This window comes from Chaetura pelagica, unplaced genomic scaffold, assembly GCF_000747805.2.
Source record: "Chaetura pelagica isolate M959 unplaced genomic scaffold, ChaPel_1.0 scaffold290, whole genome shotgun sequence".
Classification (NCBI taxonomy): domain Eukaryota; kingdom Metazoa; phylum Chordata; class Aves; order Apodiformes; family Apodidae; genus Chaetura; species Chaetura pelagica.
This window is the reverse complement of record NW_009951792.1, coordinates 147331-165988: the sequence shown is the minus strand read 5'-3', so window position 1 is coordinate 165988 and position 18658 is coordinate 147331. Positions and strand designations below refer to the sequence as shown.

The 18658-nt window shown below is 54.7% G+C and overlaps 1 protein-coding gene across 1 annotated transcript in view; it reads right to left on the bottom strand.

The window, feature by feature from the left end:
- The window catches only part of NUDCD3 (NudC domain containing 3), a 49197-nt gene that overhangs the window by 13335 nt on the left and 17204 nt on the right, over positions 1-18658 (bottom strand). Inside the window, exons 2-4 of the mRNA XM_010000811.1 lie at positions 16669-16930; positions 14018-14042; positions 8187-8225 (exon numbers count right to left, since the gene is read on the bottom strand). Of these exons, the coding sequence (XP_009999113.1) occupies positions 8187-8225; positions 14018-14042; positions 16669-16930 (326 nt within the window). The remainder of the gene's footprint in view (positions 1-8186; positions 8226-14017; positions 14043-16668; positions 16931-18658) is intronic.

Genomic DNA, 18658 nt, shown 5'->3' with positions numbered 1-18658 from the left:
TTTAAACTGGTGACAGGCTGAGGATCTACCCCACGGCAACCTCCTGAGGAGGGCTTTCAAATCAAATCAAGTCTCCTCTAAAGATAGCTGCGGTGCTAACAAAAGGCAGAGTTATTTTAAATTGTTTTGATATGCACCTAGTCCTCAATCTGGAGCCGTACAAACACGGGGCTGCTGCGAGTTATGTAAGGAGGAGCCAAACACAAGTGCCCCCAGGGGGCAACTGGCTCTGGGGACCATGTCCCCCTGTGCCCTGCTGCCTCCCCAACACACGCCCGAGGTGCCCTCCCTGGCAGTGGGTGGGGGTGGCTCCCCGCAGAACAGCAAGCAAGGATTATGTAAGATCCACCAATTTTAATTAAATTAGCCTCCAAGACGGTTCGGGGGTGTTGTTGAAGGGGCTGTGTATAAACAGCTCCCCTCCCCATTTTCTCTGCAGGGTTTTACCTGCCCCATTACAACCTTCACTCTGGAGTGGCCCTGATCTGGTGATCTGGGCAGTGGCAGGGACCAGGCATAGGCTCCCAGCCCCAAGCTGGTGATTCCAGGAGCACGGCATCACATTTTTGGGGGCATCCTGGCCTTGCCTGTCGCCCATTGGGTGCCCATTGCCATGGCAACGGGGTTGGCATGGCAGCACTGAGCCGGCACTGGCACCGGTGGCTCCAGCTCCAGCTGTCGGTTTCCCAACCGCCCCCGGATGGTGGGAGTGGAACAGGCTGGAGGGCAGGAGGGAGAATGATGCGGTGCCCACGGGGGCTGTAGGGCACTATGGGACCACCAAGGGCTGCGGGACCCCACCCTCATCCCCGGGGAAACAAAAGGGTTGCAATGAGACAGCACATCCCAGAGCATTGTCGTATGCGTCCCCAGGTCCCCACCATCCATGGTGGCACCTGGCCCTGCTCCCAGGTTGTGATTGCCCCAGGCAGAGCAGGGATGCTCTTCTGCTAAGAGCTGGTGGCAGTTGGCTCTGTGCCCTTGCAGAACAAGTCCCCGTGGTGGGGTCTGCCCAGGCACAGTGCATGTTGGAGGAAGGCTGCCTGTGGCTGTATGTGAACCAAAGCACAAACCTGACTGGGGTTTAAAACCTGCTGGGTTTTTAACTCCTAAGAGAGTGGTTCCTTCTAATGGCTATTTACTTCCAGCTTGTTTCTCTCCCAGCCTTCCCCAGGAAAAGCTAGAAGGCTAAAGGGGGAGAAAATGAGCCCATGCTTGGGCCAAGGCTTGTTAGAGCAGATGCAGAGCACGGAAGGTGCGAGAAAACCCACCAGGGCACAGGCGTGTGTGGGTAAGACACCTGCTGCAAACACCTCATGGCCACAGCACAGATAAACAGGATCTAAACAGGATCTCAGGGCAGCCACTCTGCCACAAAGCCACCAGGTCTGTCCTTGATGTGTCTCCTCTTCCTCGGGAGGAAAGTGCTGGACTAGACCCTGGCCAGGTCCTGGACGTTTTAGCCCTCCCAAGAGCTCACCAAGCACCATCTCCTTGCCCTGAGAGGGCACAAGTGACTTCACAGAATCCCTGGGAGGAGTCACTGTTAACTGGGTTACTTCCATGGGGAAATTGAGGCAGGATTTGCTCTGCAATGACTCTGCTGAACTTCTCTTCTTGTGGCACAGCAGCTGAACAAGTGACAGCCCCAACAATCCCCACAGGACAGCTCTGTCCCCGCTCCCTCTGTGTAGGAACTGGAGCAGCCTAGGGTGACAGAGGGACATTACATGGCCACCCATGGTGCCACGTGCAGGCTGACAGGGATGAGCTCTGCCCTGCTGCCTTGTCCTCACAGCCCTGGGCTGGTCAGGTGACATGTCCCAGCCAAACCGTTCCTGTGCTCAGCCAGGATAAGTTTCCCCTCATCCCTAGACCTCCCTCCAGCCACAGCTGCTCATTTCTCCACCATCTCCTTCCTGACAGCCATGCCCAACCCCTCCAAGCCATTCCCACAAGGCACCATCACCAATCAACTCTGCTCCCATTGTTCAAAATCCTGGGATGTGAAACCAAAGGGTCATGACTTCATGCCCCAGAAGGGGATTGCAGAGACATCTCACAAAGGCCTTGGTAATCTCTCCTCCAAGTTGACATTCCTGCTCCTGAGGAAAGGAGGGTTTGGAGTGGGGAACATAGGCCACAGCCTTGTTAGGTGCCTCTGACAAGTGGCTGACAGCTACACCATCTCCTGGAGCAACTCTTCCCTTCTTGGATGTTTTCCAGCCAGATCCTTGCTTGCTCCAACTGTGCTTAGCACATGCAACCCGTCATGCTGGTGGCACTCAGGAAATTGGACCCAGCTTCTTGGCTGGGAGGAGAGATTCCTTGCTGGGCCCAGAAGACAGCCCCAGCTCCAGGCAAGCTGTGCCACCACTGAGGTGACTCCCCAGCCAAACCTGTCCTTCATGTCACTTCCACAGCACTACTGAGCAGTGGGTGAGACTATTCCTCACCCCAACACCATTGCCAGGAGACATCCCTGTCCCCAGACCCACCAGGGGAAGTTCGAGGTTGGGTCCAAGCAAGGTGTAGGTGGGATGGTGATCATCCTGGTGACAGTGGAGTGGCTCTGGTGCCATGGTCAGCTCGCTGGGACACGGAACTACCTGCTGGGCTGAGGCAGGTGGTGACATGGCTGAGGAGAGAGGGTGAAAAAGCACCAGCTTTTAAACCCAAGGGTTTGGCACCGTGTGCACTTGGCTGCCGGGTGGTGGGGATGGTGTGGGTGGGTCTGTGTGTTCTGTCTTGTTCTATTTTTGCTTGCAATGTGTCATTTTGGGGGAGGTGAAACCTTTAACAATGCACAGTGGAGAAGCAGCAGATCTGTTTTCCACTCCTCGAAGCTGCACCGCTCAGCTGGGCTGTCACCAGAATCTGAGGTGTCCCCAGGGACCCGAGGAAAGGTGGCAGTGTCACCAGGAGGTACCACTTGAGCGAGGCAGGGCTGGCCCCAGCATGCAGGCTGGTGGCCCCAGGGTCAAGCCACACAACAGGGCCCATATAAAGATTTCTGGACATTTGTTATTCCAGGATTTCCAGCTCCGTGGGCTGGTGCCACAGGAAGAGCTGTGCAGCAAGGCAGCAGAGCTGTCCACTCCTCTGGGCACTGATGTCCTCAGTGCGCTGATGTCCTCATCTCCAGCACCAGCTCTGCAAAAGCACAGACCAAGAGAAGGACCCAAGTGCCGGAGGATCCAGTTCAATGTTTTACAGCAGGAGTGGGACAGCTCAATCAAGCTCTTCTGAACTGAGGATTTTTGGTGCAAGAAGGCAGAAGCTGAGGACAAGGTCCAGCAGCAGAAGAGCAGCCCATCAGCCTCATGGTGCAGGCTGAGCGGGGAGAAGGGGTGTGCAGGTGCCATGGGAACAAGTTCACACCAGCCTAATCCAAATGGACTTGTTTTTTCTTCATCAACAGAAGAAAAGGAAAAAAATACCAAGGATTTTCCAAATTGCTTAAGGAAATCAAATCTTCTTAGCCTGGAGTATTTCAGCTTTTGATAGTAGGATCCCTGGCCCCTTGGGACTCAGGGTTACCTGGGTGTGCTACACATCCAGAGCTGAGCTCAGGGTGGATGTCTGCACCCTGCTGGCACCCTAGACACCCCCAGTCACTCAGCATTCACAGAGAGCTTCCCTGGAGGCTGACACCGCTTTGCTCCTAGTCAAGGTGAATTATTTAGGCAGCATTAAGGAAAACGTGTCAAGCCAGTTAAGTGATGCAGATGTGGAGGTGGGTGGAGAAAAGAAAAACCTCATCAGCAGAAGCTGGGCAAGGGGGACTGGCTATAGCTGAAGAGGATGGTGTGGGGAGGAAGCTGGGCTGGCACTGCCAACCAACCAAGCTGCTGTGAGAAGAAAGGAAGACCCAGATCCACCTGCACTGCTGCTCCTGAAGTAGGTGTTTGTTCCAGTCCTACCATCACCACATCCCCTCAGGCCCCACAAGCACATCCCAACAGCAGAAGGAAGCATCTCCCCTCCTAGAGAACAGAGAAACCAGAGGGGCAGGGTGTTGTACAGCAAATGCCAGCAAACAGCAGAGAAAATACCTCCCAGCTCTGTATTTCAACGACTGTCAGAGGCCCTGTGTGGTGCATGAAACTTTATAGAACCATCATAGAATGACAGAATCATGCAATCATAGAATATGCAGAGTTGGAAGGGGCAAAGATTTCTGGACATTTGTTATTCCAGGATTTCCAGCTCCGTGGGCTGGTGCCACAGGAAGAGCTGTGCAGCAAGGCAGCAGAGCTGTCCACTCCTCTGGGCACTGATGTCCTCAGTGCGCTGATGTCCTCATCTCCAGCACCAGCTCTGCAAAAGCACAGACCAAGAGAAGGACCCAAGTGCCGGAGGATCCAGTTCAATGTTTTACAGCAGGAGTGGGACAGCTCAATCAAGCTCTTCTGAACTGAGGATTTTTGGTGCAAGAAGGCAGAAGCTGAGGACAAGGTCCAGCAGCAGAAGAGCAGCCCATCAGCCTCATGGTGCAGGCTGAGCGGGGAGAAGGGGTGTGCAGGTGCCATGGGAACAAGTTCACACCAGCCTAATCCAAATGGACTTGTTTTTTCTTCATCAACAGAAGAAAAGGAAAAAAATACCAAGGATTTTCCAAATTGCTTAAGGAAATCAAATCTTCTTAGCCTGGAGTATTTCAGCTTTTGATAGTAGGATCCCTGGCCCCTTGGGACTCAGGGTTACCTGGGTGTGCTACACATCCAGAGCTGAGCTCAGGGTGGATGTCTGCACCCTGCTGGCACCCTAGACACCCCCAGTCACTCAGCATTCACAGAGAGCTTCCCTGGAGGCTGACACCGCTTTGCTCCTAGTCAAGGTGAATTATTTAGGCAGCATTAAGGAAAACGTGTCAAGCCAGTTAAGTGATGCAGATGTGGAGGTGGGTGGAGAAAAGAAAAACCTCATCAGCAGAAGCTGGGCAAGGGGGACTGGCTATAGCTGAAGAGGATGGTGTGGGGAGGAAGCTGGGCTGGCACTGCCAACCAACCAAGCTGCTGTGAGAAGAAAGGAAGACCCAGATCCACCTGCACTGCTGCTCCTGAAGTAGGTGTTTGTTCCAGTCCTACCATCACCACATCCCCTCAGGCCCCACAAGCACATCCCAACAGCAGAAGGAAGCATCTCCCCTCCTAGAGAACAGAGAAACCAGAGGGGCAGGGTGTTGTACAGCAAATGCCAGCAAACAGCAGAGAAAATACCTCCCAGCTCTGTATTTCAACGACTGTCAGAGGCCCTGTGTGGTGCATGAAACTTTATAGAACCATCATAGAATGACAGAATCATGCAATCATAGAATATGCAGAGTTGGAAGGGGCCATCAGGATCATCAAGTCCAACTCCTGTCCCCACGTGCCTGAGAGCGTCATCCAAACACTTCTTGAACTCAGGCAGGTTGGTGCTGTGACAACTGCTCTGGGGAGTTTGTTCCAGTGCTAAACCACCCTCTGGTTGAAAAACCTTTTCCTAGTATCCAAACTAAACCTGCCCTGATTCAGCTCCCCGCCATTTCGCCAAGTCCTGTCACCTTCTTCAAGGTCAAGAGGTTGCCAAGAATGGAAAGATCTCATTAAGTAATAATGAAGTTCCAAGCAAGTAAGAAAAGTGAAAAGCAAGCACAGGGCATCTCTGTGCCCAGCCCCAGTGAGGGGACAGTGGGGCCTTGCAGGGAGATGCCCCAGTCCAGCCCATGCTCAGTGCCACCAGGAGATGTTTGGACCAAGGCTGTTGCTCCATGGCAGCAGCCTAGAGCAAGTGGCAGCCATCAGCATCATTATTCCCACATCCCTGGCACTACAATGACTTGAGGAGGCAACAGCAAACTCAGGAAGAGCAGTGTCTGGGGCAGACTGCTGTGCTTCCAGGCCCCCAGAACCACAGTGGGGCTGCAACCCAAGGTCTTCTGCCCTTGGGCTCAGATGGAAACACAGGTCCTTGGGGAATTTCTCCCAGCCAGTTGCCCCCATCACAGCTTCCAGTGCCAGCGCTAACCAGACTCCAGGGGAGGTGGAAGAAGAGCTATGTCTCCTGCACACCTTGTGCCTCCACCGAGGTGGCAGCATCCAGACCTTCCCACAGCTCATAATTGTCTTGCTGGGCTTCCCACCAAGAAGAGGATGGTACAGAGGAGGAGGAGAGGAGCATCCCAGCCTGTTCCCTCTGAAACCACTGCAATATGCTCAGCTCTGCTGCTGCAGGGAGCACTGGGAATCAGTGTCATGGCAGCAGCCACTATCCTCCCACCTTGGTGACACTGGGGTCACCCCCCCCCAGGCTCCTGCTGCAGTCAGTCATGCCCAATGACACCAACATGCACACACATATTTCCAGAGCTCCTGGCCTTTCTAGCCAGCACAACCAGGTGAAAACTCAAAACCATCTTGAGACACAAGGCAGTCTGTGCATCCTATCCAGCTTCTGTTGAGCCCCAGCTCAAGCTGGACTACAACCAGATGGAAAAAGCCACAGCTTCTGAGATTAATTTGAAGAAGGTCAAATGTGCCTTCTGCTCCTCAGGGTCACAAGGTGGGTGCTGAAGCAGCTGAACAACAGTTAGACAAGCCAAAAGTTTAACCTCTTTGGAAAGCTGCATTTCCTGAGCTGCAGGGATTGTTTGTGTGGACAGTACCAGGTTTGTGCTCCTTCTGCACGCAAGCCACCAAGAAACCTCCCCCAGATTTCACAGCTTTTAGCATCAAAACATCGGGACTGTTGCACTTGGTCTCTCCTGGTTTTGCCCAAAAACCACTGAGGAAGGAGGTGGTTTCGCCCAAAAAGCCCTGAGGCAGGAGCTGGAAGCAACCAGTGCTTCATGGAGTTGCCTTGGACAGGAACTTCAGGTAATGAGGGCTCCAGCAAAGCCTTGAGCAGCTGAACACCAAACCCTTCAAACCACTCAGGGTCCCTTCCAGCCCAGGTATGTCCCGGTTGCTGAGGGAAAACATCCCAAATCCATCTCTAGAAGGTCTTCACCCTCCAAGTGGACAGCAGTTCCTCAGCACTTCCCAACTGTCTACTACCCTGGCCATGGAGCTCTCCAGCACACACCTCCAAGGCTGCAATGATCCTGCACTCAAAAATAGACTGAAAAATGGAAGTCAATGCTCCCCCCACACCCCCAAAACCAGGCACACCCCTGCCAGCCCAGGCAGCCTTGCCTCCATTTGGTGGTGCCCATGACCAAAGAAAGGTTCCCTCACCTTCAGGAAGCCTCAGAGCTTCAACTCCTTCTCAGGACAGGACCAAGGGACAAACATGGAACACACCCAGAGACCTGCTCAGGTATCACAGTGTATCATCAAGCCCAGAAGATGTTGTGGGGACAGGTTGCCCATACAAAATGATGCCTTGACTGCCCAACACAGCAGCCCAAGAGAGAATCCACCCAACCCACAACAGCTGGAGTCCCACCAGTCCCACCACCCAGAACCAAGACCCTGTCATCCTGCCAGGTGACAGCCTTGCTCTCCCCCAAGCTCACACTCTTCCAGGGAGCTCTCTGCCTTCCTTTTCACTTTCTGAGTTATTTCTGGAGCTGCTTAGCAGAGCCAACTCACTGACATTCAGGGAGTTTAAATACCACCACCAGCTTGCAGGAGAGCTCCGGAGCATCATCACCCGAGGGCTAGATTTCACTACTGCTGGGATATTTAGGTTGAGGACAGCAGGACATGCCACTGTTGAGAAAAGTCCCCTGGGATCTTGATTGTTTGCACAGAGCTCAGACAACCTTGGGTTTCAGAGGTCTACCTCTGAGAGAGCTATGCACAGCCACACCAGGCTGGATCAAATCACAGCTCCTCTGGAGAAAGGGGATAAGAAATCCAAAGGGACTTTGGGAATACAGGACAAGATGGTCTCTGAGACCCCTGCACCACCAACACAACCTGCTCCAACCGGACCACATCAGACAGGCTCTCCTGGTGTTTTTTTCCACATCCACGTTTCCTTTGGTGAACAATGTGATATCAAGCAAGCAAACAGATATTGCTTTTTTAAATAAGAATCAGGTACAAGTTGTCCCTCAGCCTCCAGCCCTGGGATTTTCTGCTTGTTAAGAGAAAAATTTATAGGTTTTAATTTAGTTATTTTTGGTCCCAGGACCTAATTTTGGAGCTCAGTACCTTGGCAGGGCAAGCAAAGCCCTGAGCGATTCAGTGTGCGACAGGGGAACCGGCACTTGGCTGCTGATCTCAGCAGCCCAACTGGAGGAGCGCTGGAAAACTAGTCCCTGACAGTCCTCCTCATCTGCCAAGGGTTCAACAGGGCCAAGGGCTGCACCAGGCAGGGGGATAAGGGGTCTCATCCTTGGCTCCTTGCAGCCATTGGAAAAGAAGCTTTCCAAGCAGTTGAGTTCCCAGGATGGTGGGAGGGGTTGTGTGCTATAGTAACTCTCACAGCAGGAAGAGGAAAGAGTTGGCTTGGTTGGTTTCCAGCGTTGGGAGAGGAGGAAAAGGGTCTGAGTGACACCTCTTGGCTGGGGGGGACTGTGAGGCTGGAAGGGTTATTGAACTCATTGGGACAGTGAGACAACCTTAGAGCAAAGAAACAGGATAGAAGGTGGAGAATCTACTGTTGGATGGACCTGCTGCAGGCTGGGGGACCTGCTGTCATCCAAACACGCAGAGACCTCAGATGTGTGACAGCTGAACTTCAGAGACAAAAGGAACAAACCCACTCCCAAGAGACAGGAAGGACTGGGCACTGGCTGTGGTTCCCAGGCTGCAGTGCCGCGGTTTGCCGGTGGTGGGGAAAACACAGCAGAGGCACCACAGCCCATTCAGCCTGTTCTGCTCCTTCCCAAACATCCTGCTGCTTCGGGAGGCAGGATATGGAGTCAAATGGAGCTGGACTACCCCAGGTCAGGCCGCTCTCCAGACCTCTGCTGGGATCCTGCTCAGGACAGGTCTCGGCTGTGCCAGGGGAATATCCTGCATGCAGCCCCAGGCGCCCTGCAGCACCGCTGAGCAGCTCCTGTGCAGGAGGAATCAGAACCAGGACAGACACTCCCTTAAATATGGATCAGGATCAGTGGTGTTTTTCTGGGTCAGGCTGGGAGAAGAGCAGGGACCCTGTGCTTCAGTGATGAGCTCACCAGGAAAATCCGGTGGGACATAGGGGAAATAAACCAGTTTAACTGGCTGATGGTCTGGATGGTCCCCAACACAGCCTGCTGAACAGAAGCATCCATGTGTTCTCTGCCTGTTCTTGTAGAGAAGTCTGGAGAGAAGAAAGCCTGAGATTACGTGGCCTCCAAGTCAAACAAAACTGGCCTGAAAGGCAGCAGCATACAGCTGTGAACTCCTGTCCACAGCCCTGCTTCTCCACCCCAGGTGACTAGTGGTGCAATTCCCCTTGTGGCAACTCGAGAAGGAAAACCTGCCCTGCAAGCACCTCACAATACCACCACCACCAAGCCATCTGGGCTCCTGGAGAAGCCAGGCCAGGATGAGTCCAATGAGATTCAGGCGGGAGCCACGTGAAGTTTCCCAGGTCACTGCTGAGCCATGGCCATGACGCACCCCACGGGGAGACCCCAGCTCAGGGGACCACTCAGCTCCCCATATTCACAGACCTCAGCCCCGTTTTGGTGGCCCTCAGTGCCAGAACATGCACAAGTGACTTTTTCAGGTCACTGCCCAGACCCACCAGGGACTGCTGGGGACAGGGAGTGGCAAGGGGGGCAGGAGTCCCCTGGGCAGGGTGGCTGGGACAGTGGTGGACGGACACAATCCTGCCTGTTCATCCTCTTCCCCAAGTCCCAGATATCTACAGGGGGTGCCAGGAGGATGGGACCAGACACTTCAGTGGTATCCAGTGACAGCGCAAGGAGCAGAAGCTGGAGCACAGAAGGTTCAACCTAAACATAAGGAAAAACTTCAGGTGGCAGAGCTCTGGGATAGGCTGCCCAGAGAGGGTGTTGATGTTCCTTCTCTGGAGACATTCCAACTCCAGCTGGACACCATCTTGCGCAACGTGCTCCAGCAGGGGTTGGACTAGATGATCTCCAGAGGTCACTTCTAGCCCCTAACGTTCTGTGATTCTATGAATCTGTGGTGACAAAAGCACCTGCAGGGTCTTTCGAGGCCACCTGAGGCAGTGGTGGAGCAGCCATCAGGCCCCTTCCCACCTTAGTCACCTCATGCTGAGCAGATTGGAAGCAGAGGGCTGAGCAGCTCCCCCAGTGCTGGCTGAGGCAGAAGCCAGTCTGGAGTTACCTGAGAGGAACTGCCACCTCTTGGGGGAACTCTTCAGCATCTATTCACTCAGAAATTCCTCTCTGGGAGACCTCCCAAGCTTCACAAACCACTCCTTCCAGTGGCTCATTGTCATACAATCATGGAATGAATTAGATTGGAAATGACCTTTAAGACTGCAAAGCCCAATCATTACCCAGCACTGTCCAGTCCCCACCAACTCATGTCCCTCAGCACCATCCATATGGCTTGGAAACCCCTCCAGGGATGAGGACTCTTCCCCTGCTCTGAGCAGCCTGGGCCAGGGCCTGACAACCCTTTCCATGGAGTAATGGCTCCCAAGATCCAACCTAAACCTCCCCTGGGCAACTTGAGGCCGTTTTCTCTTGTCCCATCACTTGTTCCTAGGGAGCAGAGACTGTCCTCCCCTGGCTCCAACCTCCTCTCAGGCAGTTGCAGAGGCAGAAGGTCTCCCCTCAGCCTCCTTCTCTCCAGGCTGGACACCCCCAGCTCCCTCAGCTGCTCCTCACAAGTTCTCCAGCCCCTTCCCCAGCTCCGTTGCCCTTTCCAGGCAACTCCATGTCCCTTTTCTGACCCAAAACTGACCCCAGGATTCAAGGTGCCCCCTCAGCAGTGCCCAGTACAGGGGGACAATCCTGGCCTTGTTCTGCTGGCCACACTGCTGCTGATGCAAGCCAGAATGCTGGTGGCCTTCCTGGCCACCTGGGCACATGTCCAACTGCTGTGGCCAGCACCTCCAGGTCCTTTTCCCCTGGGAACTCTCCAGCTGCTCTTCCCCAAGCCTGGAGTGGTGCCTGGGGTTGGTGTGACCCAAAATGCAGGACCCAGCACTGAGCCTGACTGCACCTCACATATTTGACTTTGACCCATGGATCCACCCTGTCCAGGTCCCTCTGCAGAGCCTTAGTCAATGGACCCAGCCTGTCCAGGTGTCTCTGCAGAGCCTCAACCCATGGATCCAGCCTGTCCAGGTCCCTCTGCAGAACCTTTCTACCCTTGTCCCAAGATTCAAGACAGTTTCCAACAGAGGACTCTAAACAGCCCAGCCTTGAGCCCACCTGGCCAGAGCACCCAGAGAACTTGTTGAAGGCGAGGCACTCACCAGCATGCATAGGCTTCCTGCCACCACCTCCTGCCCACACACAGAGGAACCCCAGGATGGGTTCATGGGACGGGGAAGGAGAGCATATCCCTCAGCTCATGCTGAGAGAGGAGCAGAGCAGGGCATGGACCTGGAGTTGAAAAGCAGAAGCTGAGCACCCGGACTAGGCTGTGCCACACGTAGGCTGCCAGGCTCTATTTTAAATGCTGTGTGGCAAATATATGCAGGATGGAATCCAGGCTGGGGGAGGGAGGGTGCTGGGTGGCGGAGGTGGTCAAAATTAGGAGCTGAGCTCAGGCAAGGATGGCTTCAGGGAGCAGATAGGGGAAGAGCTGGAGCTGGGGTCTCTGTGATATGTGCAGCAGCAACACTGTCAGCATGAGAGCCCAATGGCAGGGACACAGGGTGGGGCACAAGGTGGGAAGGGCATGCAAGCTCCCCTCTGCCCTTCTGGTGGAAGGACATGGGTCATAGTGGCAAGGGAAGGAGAGGGAGCACCCAGGGCAGCTGCAAGCCAGGCTGAGGAGCTGACTCCTTCAACAGCATGAAGACCCCTGACCCGCTTTGCACAGCCCCTGCTCACCCCACAACACCTCATCCTGGGTGTGCTTAGTGGCACAGCATTCCCAGAGGAACCTGATCACTCACTCTGTGCTGGCAGGGAAGAGGAGGGATGTGGGGACACCCAGCTGAGCAGAGGAACTGAGCCCTCTACACCCATAAAACAGGCTGGATTCCACCCTCCCCTTCCACACCGACCCCAAAACACTGTTGCCTGCTTCTCAGGAAGAGCATCCGACACGCTGCGAGGTCCTGATGGGAGCTGGCAGATCTGGGATGGGACCTGCCCTACATTCCTTGAGCAGTCAGGTTGACAGAACGAGCAAGTTTTTATATAGATTTCGGTGGCAGTGGTTTTCTTCCTCGCCAGTGGAAGAAAAGGGGGGAGGAAGGGGGAGATAGATGGAAAATATTTTCATTTAAGCTCTTCTCTGCATTCTCTCTGCTGAAGCAGCGCATTATTCATGCGCCCCTCGTAACCAGGCTGGTGGCTCTGGGTTCTGCTCAGAAGGATCTGTGCAGATTAAGCAGCCAGTTAAATTATTAATAGTCTGTCAGGGGGTGTCCAGGACGCCCACATCTGGTTCCCACCGCCTTCTGGGGGGGCTCCAGTGCCCCCCACAGGCACACGAACCAACTACATCCCTTTGACAAATCTAATGGCTGCTCTGCCCTACTTAGAGCACACACCCTCTTCTGGTCTGGAAGCCAGAAGCCTGCAAAGCCTGGCTGGACACCTCCTCCGGTGCTGACGTCACCCCCCCACCCCACAAACCCAGTAGGTTTCAGCAAGATCCTTGTTGTCTTTTCCAAGCCTGCCTTCATGTGGAACAGAAATGTCACTGAGTTCTGCAGGCAATTGGCAGTTCCTTACTTGGAGAAAGGGCTGGAGCTGCCTTGCCAAGTTCTGTGTTAAGACTTCACAATTGCCCGCAAAAGATCCTTACAGATCTATCTAAGATTAACAAAAGTTTGTTTCCTTTTACAGATGAAGAAAATAAAAGGTAACCTCAAAGCATTCTCAGTTGTGGTTTTGTGACTTAGAATGATGCATCTGTCAGAAAATAAGAGTTCTTCTATGTCAACAATGTGCTTCTGAAAACCCTATCCAAGAGATCTCTCTGTGGACAGAGAATTGGAGGAAAACTAAGTATGCAGCCAGGCTGAGCACTAACTGTTAGACCATCTCTGTAAATCTAATGGCTACAAGTCCCTACTTAGAGCACACACCCTCTTCTGGTCTGGAAGCCAGAAGCCTGCAAAGCCTGGCTGGACACCTCCTCCGGTGCTGACGTCACCCCCCCACCCCACAAACCCAGTAGGTTTCACCCCAGCCACGTGTTTGAGGAGTGGGAGAAGACACAGGCAGGAGGAAATGGACAAGGTCTGGTGGGGCACGACAGCAACTGCAGGGGCACCTGCATTCAGTTGGAGGCATCTTCTTTCCATGGCAGAAGAGCTGCCGCACACTGTGTCTGCAGGCTGCAAACAGTACCTGGAGTGTCTGAGGTTTGCCAGGGGCACCATGACAGTGGGGCCAGTAGCGACACCCAAAGGGTGGAGGATGCAGGGGCTGGGTTGTCCCCACTGGCAGCAGAATGTCCCTATAAGACACGTCCTGCCTCTGCATCAGCCCTCAACTTCCTTCCTAACCTCTCCAGTTTCCACCCCATAGGCTCAATATGTGTCCAGGCACCTGAACACCACCCACAACAGCTGCTGCCCTCAAAGCCAAACCCCCTGGTGAAATTCTGCACAGCAAAATCATCACAGAATGTTGGGGTTGGAAGGGACCTCCAAAGATCATCAAATCCACCCCCCTGCCAAAGCAGGACCAAAACTAAAGCAGATCACTCAGAAAGGCATCCAGACAGGTCTTGAAAGTCTCCAGAGAAGGAGACTCCACAACCTCTCTGGGCAGCCTGTCCCGGAGCTCTGTCATCCTAACAGTCAAGAAGTTCTTCCTCACAGTGAGGTAGAACTTCCTGTGCTTGAGTTTGAATCCATTGCCCTCATCCTATCACAGGGCACAAGTAAAAAGAGGTTGTCCCCTCCTTCTTGATGCCCTCATGTATTTATAGACATTAATTAGATCCCCTCTGTCTTCTCTCCAGACTAAACAGCCCCAGGTCTCTCAGCCTCTCCTCATCAGACATATATGTCAGTCTCTTCATCATCCTCATAGCCTGCATTCAACTCTCCAGTAAATCCCTGTCCCTCCTGAACTGGGGAGCCCAAAACGGGATATAATACTCCAAGTGATGTCTTACTACCCGCTGAGTAGAGGGTGAGGAGAACATCCCTCCATCTACTGGACACACTCCTCCTAATGTACCCCAGGAGAGGACATGAGGACTGCCAGGGGACATGGGCAGCCAGCCTCAGCTCCAGCCCACTCCCAGCCTTGCCTTTCAACTCCACCTTTTACAGAATCACAGAATCATCCAGGTTGAAAAAGACCTTGAAGATCACCAAGTCCAACCATAGCCTAAATCCACCAATCACAACCTAATCTACCCGTTCAGTGCTTGAATCATGTCCCTCAGCACCACATCTCTAATTCTTTTAAACACTTCCAGGGATGGTGACTCCACCACCACCCTGGCCAGCCCTTCCCACTGTCCAGCCATTCTTTGGGTCAAGAAATTCTTCCTAATCTCCAGTCTAAACCCCCCCTGCTGCAGCTTCAGGCCATTTATTCTTGTCCTGTCGTTATTCACTTGAGAGAACAGCCCAACTCCCACCGCCCTACAACCTCCTTCCTTTTCCAGGCTGGAAACACAGGGATCACACTGAGGCTACACAGCCTGGCCACAGAGACCTGCCAGTTCTACCAGGGCTTTTTTTTGGCTGGTTCATCCTGCACTGGGAGGTGTCAGAATGGCAGCCCCAGAGACAATCTTTCTTTCTCAGGACAGCTCCAGTACTGGCAGCAGAACGTGGCTGCTCAGGCGATTTCATTTTTGGCTTCTGGCTTATTTTTATCCTGTGGGATGTGTGTCAGACCAGTCAAGTTAAGTACTGAGTCCTTCTCCTCTTTCCCACTGGATCAAGTTCCTGGACTGAGTCTTTGCTGGGGCCTCCCCTTCCACCTGGCACACTCCAGTCCTCCTCTCCTCCGCTGCCTGGGGTAAGGTCACCAGCTCCAACTCCACCACAGTCCTGCCACTTGTTCTTCCACTGCCTCCAAAATTTTGGTACTCAGACTAACCCCTTCCCAACACCAAGGGCTGCCAACCCCTGCAGTCTGGGCTCCAAATCCTCTCTGCCCTTCAGGGACATTGGCCACTCCACTCCTTCCAGGCCTTGAGGCTCTCCCAGCAAATCCTGCTTTCCACCAGCAGCCTGCTCTCTGGATGTGTCCTGGATCATGAAACGGGTTGGGGTGAAAAAGACCTTCAAGATCATCCAGTTCCAACACCCCTGCATCGGCAAGGACACCTCCCACCAGCCCAGGTTGCTCCAAGCCCCATCCAACCTGCCCTTCAACACCCCCAGGGATGGGGCAGCCACAACTTCTCTGGGCAACCTGTGCCAGTGTCTCACCACCCTCACACTCAAAAATTTCCTCCTCATGTCCAACCTCAATCTCCCTCTTCCAGTTTTAATCCGTTCCGCCTCGTCCCACCACTCCTGTCCTCATCCAAAGTCCCTCCCCAGCTTTCCTGGAGTCCCTTCAGGCACTGGAAGGTGCCCTAGGGTCTTCCTGGAGCCGTCTCTTCTCCAGGTTGAACAACGCTCACCCAGAGGATAGGGATCGCTGTCCCAAGCTGTCCTCTTTGCCAAGCACCAGCAGGGATAGACTGAAGCCCCACAACCCAGCAGGAAAGCAGCAGTAAGGGGCCCATGGCAGGGGCTCTGACCACAAGAAACACTGTGAAGGGATGAGGAAGCAGCAACCTGATGGGGCACCGCCCCCTGGGGCTGGTCGAAGTAGAGAGAGTTGGAAACCCCCCGGTGTGAGGCCCTGGGAGAGAGTGACATCTGTGCCTGGGCTTGGGGTCAAGGTGATGGTTGTGCCTGGCCTCGGGATCAAGGTGAGGCCCAGGAAAGGGTGAGCAATCTCAGGTAAAAGCAGGTTACAAAGGCCATGACCCTCCTGTGGCTGGACCTCCCCTTCCACCACTGAGCTGATTCACAAGAAATGCTGAAAGGGCTCAGAAAGTGACGGAGCCTGGCCAGGGACAACTCTCTGCAGCACCTGACTGACCTTTAAAGGTGGCCCTGCTGGGAGCACATGGCTGAGCCAGAGGAACCCCGAGGTCTCCAAACCCATTTTTTGCCACATGCACTTGGCTGCCAAGCAGCTAGGCCTGCCCGTGCCCACGGTGGGGATTGTGGCAAGGTCCTGCTTGACTGCTGGGATGTCTCACAGCCCTGTCAGGGATCCCACACCCAACTCCTGGGAGAAAAGGGTGCCCATGTGCTGGCAGGGTTTCCCCGAGCTGAGGCAGTTGAGTGGAGAGTCAGCCCTGTGGCACACAGACCAGCCCAGCCCTGCCTATGGGGACTTGTCACTGCGCAGAGCAGGAGCCACCAGAACACTCGCAGGACAGACCCCTGCTCCTCTCTCTCCGGGGGCAGTTACACCACAAAAACCCACACAGCCCCCAAAGGGCCAGGGAAGAGGGCTCCCACCCGAAAAAAAATAAAGGGCCACATGGCAAGAAAGCAAACACTCCCTTGGTGTTTTTGTGTCGTGTGTGTCCCCACCCCACCAGGAGCACAAAGGAAGTCAAGACCCTTACGTTGGCAAAGCTGCTGGGCCAGCAGCCCCTGGGGGCTCAGCCGACACGGGGCCAGGGGGTGTGTCCTGGGCTGACTCCGGGATCCCTGCAGCTCCCCCAGCATCCATTGCTGGGATGGGCTCTACTGTTGTCTCTACCTCGACCTCCTGAGCTGCCGGGGGCAGTTTCACCCTCTCAGCAGATGTGGCTTCCTCCTCCTCCTTCTTCCTCAGCTTCACCTCCAGCTCTCGGCTCCTCTTCTCATCGTCCTGCCGGGCCATCCGCTCAAAGACTTTGAATGCCTAGAAGATACAGAGCAACCCAGTGTGTCAGCAGGCTGCCTCAGCCTCTCCCCTGAGAGGGCAAGAAAGGGGAGAAGCATCACAGGGTTGGGACACTTACTCCTGCCCCTCCCTCACTAGACACCTCATGCTGGCCTCTCCCTACACCCAGTTGCTTCACTCACCCAACAAAACCAGCCACTAACTGTTTCAAAACTCATTTGGGCACCTTGGGAGATACCCTGAGTTTCTGGAGGCTGCTGGTAACTCACTGACATCCCCCTACCACTGAAAAAAAAGGTTGGTTGGTCCAGGGATTAGCAATGAGCTCCAACTCCTGGCTGGGGCAGCGGGTCTGAGGGTGCCTCCCCTCACCCCACATCCTACTACTTACTGTGGGACCATTTGCAAGCCCGAAGCTCAGACCCAACCTCCCAAGTGCCAACTGGATAAGCTGAACCCAGGAGAAGCTGGAGGATGGTTTATCCAATACTGGCTGAGCCTGAAGGGTCTCCGAGCTCTCTTAGCCAGCACAGGAGAAAGAGCAGAGACCTCATGTGGGGTTTTCAGACAGAATTGACTGGTTCAAGGCAAAACAGTGCTGGTGCTCAGAGAAAAAAACATTGCTTTGGGCCCCTGGTGGTGCAGCAGGTGAGGAGGTGGCTGTCAAAGTCAGCAGCAGTGGAAGAAGGTGGAATCCCACTCCACAATTTGCTTTCAGCTCTGCCTGTCCAGCACAAGCTGGAGGTTAAAAGCCCAACCCACAATCGGGGGATGCAGCTGAGGGAGGCTCAACCACCCTGACTCCTTGAAGGAGCTGCAGCTCCTCCTACCTGAGCACCAGGCCACGGTGATGGATGAGCCTGGAACCCAACCCCTCTCACTTTCCAGGAGTATTTCAGAGCTCTGGTGCTTCCAGCAGGACACCCACCCCAAGCTGGCCAAGAAGCCCCTCAGACAAGTCTCCCTCCCTCCCTACAGGGTAGGAGGCAGTGCCAGGGGATCCTGACCCCACAGTGGGATGGAAGCAGTGTTACCATGGAGCTCTCACCCCAGGCTCCTTCCCCACACGTGGGTCAAGGACACGAGAGAGGTGAGCATAGGATCATCCCTGCTGTCTGCTTCTTGCTTTCCCCCTGTGCACAGCCCAGCTCCTCACCAGCCCCGCGTGGACAGCGCGGAGCGACACCTCCAGACCGGGTCCTTCCCCAGGGTTGTGACAAGGCTGGGGGACCAGCCTGAGCTGCCTCCCATGCTCCAGGTCCCTGTGGCTGCATCTCCCTGTTCATGCCCTGAGCAGTCCTTGAGGGACACAGGGGGCAGGGTGCTGCCATGGCTGTCCCAACCACCACTGCTCTGGACTCTGCACTCTCCCCTCTGCAGCCAGAGGCCTCCCCAGGCTCCCGGGGGCTAAAGCTCAGAATGCAGGGGTGATGAGGAGCTCCGTGTGCCACCAACAACCGCAGGGTGAGGGCCAGGAATGTCACGCTCTCTCAGCAGGTGAACACCCCATGCCCAGCCTTGCCCCTGATTTAATGAGCTCGTTTTCTCCCTGCTAATACAGGTTAATGACAGCCCGGGCAGCCCCGAGTCAGAGCCCTGCAGCGCTGTCCAGCCGGGTGGTGCCAACACCCGCGGCAGGCTTTGCTCACTGTGCAACCCCAGTGGAGTCCAGTCTGGTGCTGGCTGCGAGCTCCTGCTCCCGTGTGGCTCCCGCCCGCCCTCCCGGCTCCCCCGTCCCCCAGGCGC